This window comes from Gossypium hirsutum, chromosome A04 (assembly GCF_007990345.1).
Source record: "Gossypium hirsutum isolate 1008001.06 chromosome A04, Gossypium_hirsutum_v2.1, whole genome shotgun sequence".
In the NCBI taxonomy this organism is placed as follows: Eukaryota; Viridiplantae; Streptophyta; class Magnoliopsida; order Malvales; family Malvaceae; genus Gossypium; species Gossypium hirsutum.
In genome coordinates this window covers 2,285,215-2,292,148 of record NC_053427.1, presented here as the reverse complement: position 1 = coordinate 2,292,148, position 6,934 = coordinate 2,285,215, and the positions used below count along the sequence as shown (strand labels likewise).

Genomic DNA, 6,934 nt, shown 5'->3' with positions numbered 1-6,934 from the left:
ATCAGCAAAGGAGCAAAGCGAAGGAGTGAAAGAGCCTCGTCAGTCAAAGTCTTGGGTGACAGCCACTTTGATTTGGGTTTAATCTTTCCTTTCTTTAATTTAATCTGAAAATGTTTGCTATGTGTTCTTTGTTCTTGTTTACAACAATGTTAGCTTAATTTTATTTAAGCTAGGATGATTATTTTGGTTAAATAATATTTATTTGATTCATGCTTATAATGTTTGTGCCTCAATCGATTATGTTTTCAATTAAAATCAAGTCTGTATTTTGTTTATACGTGATTGAAATGCACCATAATTAGCTGAGCGATCCTAACCAAACGACGGCTAGTGGAAACATAATTGAAATGTGCATGCTCAATTTAGATCCTAACACGATTAAATTGCAGGTTGCATAACAGCTCTAACCAAGCTCTGTTATCTGCATAGTTTTTAGATTTGTGTGATTAAACTATTTCAAACCTAACACGTCTCTGTTACCTCACACGAATGTTAAGAAACCCTTAGTAAATAAGGATCAGTAAAATGTGTGTTTACTAAGTAAAGGATTCCAAAAGGACCTAATGTGGTTTCCAAACTCATGAAAGATCGAGTTGCCATAGAATGTTTTTCTGAATATTATTAAGCATGATGATAATAAATTGAGTTTAATTAAAGTAATTGTACCCGTTTATTTCTGTTATAATTGTTGCAAATTGTGTTTAACTCTGCTAAAATCTATTTCATTTGTATAGTTGCATGTTTAGGATAAATTGCATTAGGGATCGTTGCATTTAGTTTAATATATTTAATTTTAATCATCACTTCCAAATAATAACGTGTTTTTATATACCAAGTTGTTAATATAATTTTACAATTAAGTGATTTAGCACAAATACAATCCCTCTGGAGACAATAACTCAATACTTACTTATTACTTGAAAACGACTGTGTACACTTGTACAAACCCCAGCGTTATTGAATAATTAGGATTATACATGTCGAAATAACATTTATAAATTTGACGGAACATAATTATATTCGCCACCATCTAGTAAAGATATTATTTTGAAGATAAAATGTAAAATAATGCTTTTCAACCTTTCCATAATAAAATCCTTTCACATAGTTTAAATTATTCAAGTTGTGAAAAAATTAAGCACAAAACTATCTCACCGTGGGAAGTTGATATTAAAGAAACAAGCTTATCATAGAAATTGAAGCTTGGCCATATGACTTTTCCAAATTGATTAAATAGTAATATATTTGATTGGTTGTAATTTTCTCAAACTTTCTATATATTTGGAACAAAACAAAAGGAAAAGCCATTCTTCCTTTAATTTCAAAACCAAATAAAAACATGGCACCACACCTTAATATTGTTCCTTCCATGTTTGTACTTTTATTATTATTCATTTCAGCCTCTAAAGTTCAATCAGATGCTTTTGATGTTGTTGCCAAGTTTGGCGCAAAAGCTAACGGGAAAACGGATTTGAGTAAGGCAAGTTCAATTGCTCTTAACTAATTTGTACCCCAAAGGTGAAAATATGAAAAAATTATATTTCAAACTGATGTCTTTATTCATTTCATTTTAGCCATTTTTGGATGCTTGGAAAGAAGCATGTGCCTCTGTAACTCCATCAACAGTTGTGATTCCTAAAGGGACATATTTATTATCAAAAGTAAACTTAGAAGGTCCATGCAAGGCTCCTATTGAGATTAATGTTCAGGGCACTATACAGGCTCCGGCTGATCCTAGTGCTTTCAAAGACCCTAATTGGGTTAGATTCTATAGTGTTGAAAATTTCAAAATGTTTGGCGGAGGAATTTTCGATGGTCAAGGAAGCATTGCTTATGAGAAGAATACTTGCGAGAATCGTGAATTTCGTTCCAAACTTCCCGTTGTCAGCTTTCTTCCCTCTTGCCAGAATTTATTTATTCTTTTTCCTCTTATTATTATTATCAAAATATAATTATAACTAACATCTTTTTTTCGTGTGTTACTTTGCTAACTCCAAAATTAAACAGAATATAAGGTTTGACTTTGTGACCAATGCATTGATACAAGACATAACTAGCAAAGACAGTAAACTATTCCACATTAATGTTTTTGCTTGCAAAAACATTACCCTCGAACGTTTGAAGATAGAGGCACCGGACGAGAGCCCAAACACAGATGGGATTCACATGGGCAAATCAGAGGGGGTCAATATTATTGCCTCTGACATTAAAACTGGTGATGATTGTATTTCTATCGGAGATGGCACTAAAAATATGGTCATAAAAGAAATAACTTGTGGACCAGGACATGGTATAAGTATCGGTAGTCTTGGAAAGTTCCAAAATGAAGAGCCAGTTGAGGGAATCAAAATCTCAAACTGCACCATTACTAATACTTCGAATGGAGCTCGAATCAAAACTTGGCCAGGCGAACATGGTGGGGCAGTATCAGAAATACATTTTGAGGATATTACCATGAATAATGTCTCTTCCCCTATCCTAATTGATCAACAATATTGCCCATGGAATAAATGCAAGAAAAATGTATAACATTCTTATCAAAATCCTAATAGAGTGACAATATTTAATCGATCATTGAATCATTGTTGTGTTGATGCAGGAAGAATCGAAAGTTAAACTAAGCAACATTAGCTTCAAGAACATCCGTGGCACATCTGCGCTTCCAGAAGCGATCAAGTTTATTTGCAGCGGTTCTTCGCCATGTCAAAATGTGGAACTTGCGGACATTGACATTAAGCACAACGGAGCTGAACCCGCAACATCCCAATGTTTGAATGTCAAGCCTATAACTAGTGGCAAATTAAACCCGATTCCATGTTCCGGCCCTGTCCCAAAAACCCCTAGCGCCACCGCTTAAAGCATACCAACAAATTCAATGCAATTGTAATTAATATATTTATTCATATTATATAAAAACAATTATTTTTCATTTTAATTCTTTGCTATTAATAAACTTTTGCTCTGAATTCAATGCTTTTAATATACACATCAATACAAAGAGCCGAAATGTGATAAAATTTAGTTCATTTAAACTAATAACAAAACCATTACTGAGTTTCTATATTGAATTAGAATTAGTTATTGAAGTTTTCTTTATCTAAGTATAATTTTTTTATAAAATCCATCTTCCAACGCAGTACTTTTAAGGAAAAATAAAATATTAAATTCGAGATTCTAATTAAAAAATGAAAGTTCGTCGTCCAAATTTTTTGCACAACATATTCCTGTATTATTTGTGTGCTTCAACATATGATTATATTTGTGCATTGGTTTGTTTCTTTTTCCGTTGACTTTACATTTTTCATGGAAGAAGATGTAATGGTTACATGAGATATGACCAGATTATTTTGGGTGAACGGATATAAATTAAAGGGATTGAGGATATCCTATGAGGCTAAAGCACATACGAAAAATTCATTGGACGAGCACTTGGTGAGTTGTTTTCATAATGATATATAATAAGGAGAGGTCGGTCGTCGCACTTAATTACAAACTATTTGAGCTCTAATTATATATCCAGTGGGCCCCTCTACTTGCTCTATACAACCTTGATGGTTTGCATTTAAATTGATGAGATGAATAAATAAAATTGATGAATTATAGAAAAAGATCGAATGTATCATTATCTGTAGTGAATGGAATTTCTTGTTATAAAAGAGAGATGACTTAAAGACTAAATTAATTTATTCGAATTATTATTTAATTAATAGTAATCACTTAACTGATGCTTGAAGTAAGAATTAGATTAATTAATTAGCACAGTCGTGTTGAACAAGATAATTAAATTCATTTACCCATACATTCTAGTGTGGTAAACATTTCATGAATTTAACAGAATTAGAACTAGGTATGAAAAATAATTTAATTGTGTGAATTAGTAAAGTTTATTTCAATTGATTTATTAAATTATTAATATTTTGGGAAATATAAATTTTTTTATTTGGTTGGTTAAATTATATGAGTCGATTAAATTTCTAAGTAACACATACAATTATACCAAATACATCAGATAGACCCAATGACCCATCTCACGTAAGATGGGCGACAACCCTATCTGTAAAGGGTGTTGAAGCCCATACATATTCCTACTAGAGAATTTTGTATATTCTTTCTTAAAATGTTGTTATATTTTTTCTTCTTCTTGTTCGACCAAGAGTCTTGCAATTTTTCTATAAATAGAGACCATAGGCTTGGTAAACCACACACGATGTGAAGCATGGGCATTGTAAAACTTTATTGAGATTTAATTTCCAAAAAAAAATATTCTAAATTTGAATGTTTACATTTTCAGTTTTTGGCCCATAAACAGACATCGATATTCGCCACTTCAACATCAATAGAAAGTTTTCATAGCTATCATTTGTTCATGGATTAGAGCCTACGCTTTAACTATGTAACAGCCCAAATTTCAGTGAAATTGAAATAGTATTTTCGGGACCACAAATCCGAGTCCTTAAAATAAAATTGTTTAAATTTCATAAAATGATAGGTAATATGATAGGAATATTGCGTGAAAATTTTTATGGAAAAATTTTATCGATTATGTGTCTAATTGCAAAAAGGACTAAATTGAATAAAATGTCAATGTTGGATTCTAAGAGCTATAAGGATCAAATAGCATCCTTATATAGTAGTTAGACCATTGATGAAAAATATGTAGATATTTTTAGTATTCATCCATGGAAGAATTGAAAAAGGATAAGGACTAAATTGGAAATTGAATTAATTAATATATGATAAATGATTAAATAGAAATAAAAACCTTATTTTATATCATCTTCTGCATAAAACACATGAAAACCCTAGGAGAGAGAAATGAAACTTTTCAAGCTTGAATTGGTAAGTTCTATGTCCTATTTTTTAGTGATTTTCATATTTTTTTAGACCGGCAAACCTTAATTTCTCTATTTGGGAGATTAATTTGAAAAGAAATCAAAGTTTAGAAAATTTTCCATTGATAAATATGCTGTAAATTGAAAGTTTATGATTGAAAATGAAAGGTTGTTGATAGATAAACAACTTTTACAAAGTGATTTTTAGTGAAAACATGTGTAGGGACTAAATTCAAAAGTGGTGAAATTCTTGGAAAAATTATAAAATTTGTGAAATAAATGTGCTGTAAAAGTTGTATTAGAATTTTGATTAGGCTTGGAATAAGGATTAAATTGCATGAATTTCAATTTTCGAGCCTAGGGGTGAAATTGGAATTAATTAAAAGTTTGGGGGCAAAATGGTACTTTTGCCTAGAAAGTGAAATGGACTCAATTGAATGTGGAAATTATGGAATTGATGATTAAATTTATTTATATAGATCCAGAAGTATCGAACAAAGAAAATGGTCAAGGAAAAGAAAAAGTCTCGGATTAGAAGATACAATCAATTGTGATGGTAAGTTCGTATAACTTAATTAAGTATGAAAATGTATTGATTTAATTATTGACTTGTGAAAATTATGATATGTAAATGACATGTATATGTAGCATGAAAATGTTGACACATGATATATGTAATAGATGAAAAGGTACAAGAATCTATTCGAATATTAATTTCTGATTGGACAGGTGATTACCGTTGTAAATGAGGTCTAGCATACGTTGCAAAAAAGGTTATTCTGAAAGGGGTAATCATTTTCTCTCATTATGAAAAGGAATTTCACCCGAAAGGGTGACACTTGAAATGGAAACGTACACTTTGTGTGTACACTTGAAAAGGATTTGTAGACTTTGTGTGTACATTTGAAAAGGATTTGTACACTTTGTGTGTACACTTGGAAAGGAAATGTACACTTTGTATGTTCACTTGAAAAGGATTTGTACACTTTGTGTGTACACTTGAAAAGGATTTGTACACTTTGTGTGTACACTTGAAAAGGATTTGTACACTTTGTATGTACACTTGAAAAAGAAATGTACCCCTTGTGTGTACACTTGAAAAGGAAATGTACACTTTGTGTGTACCATTTGAAAAGGGAATGTGCACCTCGGGTGTGCAACTGGAAAAGGAAAGGTCCATCGGAAATTCAAAGATTCAAACGGAAATGGTATAATAAGTGAAATAAGAAGAAATAACATGATGAGCTCATCTATGCATATTAGTGTTTTTGTACTAACCAATTTGGTTGAATGATTGTGAATAGGCAATATTTGCTAGTTTACTAAATTGATGGATAATTGTTTTATATGTGATTTACTTGTTAAGCATGATTGGTAAGTGTAGTTTTAGTTATATGAACTTACTAAGCATATAATGCTTACTAGGTTTATTTTCCTATTTTATAGTGCTCGAAGCTCGTGAAGGTTGGATTCGGGTCGGAGCAATCATCACACTATCGACTCCATGATCTTGGTATAAATGATAAACTTGTTTTGATATAATGACATGTGTAGGCTAATGTGGCCAAATGATGAAGTAATATGTTGATTTGTAAACTAGCCATTGGAATGGCTAGTAATGTGTATCTTGAGACGACTTGGTATGGTATGGTGTTATATGATAAGTTTTATATGTTTAACAAGTTAAACAACACTTTTAATGAGACATATTTTGTGAAGTAAAGAAAAGGTAAATTTATGAGCATGATTAAGGTTAGTAATATATCAAATTGGATGATGGAAATTGGTTGGATTGGTTGGCATATACATGTAAGTTTTCATGCAGGAAAATGCTTAAAGTTAGGTGAGAAATAGGGTGAAATGGCCTTATATCGTCCACACTGGTAAGACAAACAGGCGTGTGTCTAGGCCGTGTGTGACGCACAGCCTGGGTACATGGGAATGTGATCCAACTATGTGCCCCCTACACCTTAATTAAATGAAACAAAATGCTCAATTTTGGTCACACGGCTGAGACACGGCCATCTGTCTTGGCTGTGTGAGAGACACGGTCTAGGGGTATGGGCATGTGCCCTGGCCGTGTGAAGTTTGTAGCTATTTTT

At 31.9% G+C, this 6,934-nt stretch overlaps 1 protein-coding gene across 1 annotated transcript; it reads left to right on the top strand.

The window, feature by feature from the left end:
- The first annotated feature begins 1,311 nt into the window (after nt 1-1,311).
- On the top strand, nt 1,312-2,935 carry LOC107939739 (polygalacturonase-like). The gene is made up of 4 exons (XM_016873110.2): nt 1,312-1,480; nt 1,575-1,883; nt 2,008-2,523; nt 2,600-2,935. The coding sequence occupies exons 1-4, from the start codon at nt 1,340-1,342 to the stop codon at nt 2,855-2,857; spliced, it is 1,224 nt and encodes a 407-aa protein (XP_016728599.1). The 5' UTR covers nt 1,312-1,339; the 3' UTR covers nt 2,858-2,935.
- The last annotated feature ends 3,999 nt before the right edge of the window (nt 2,936-6,934 follow it).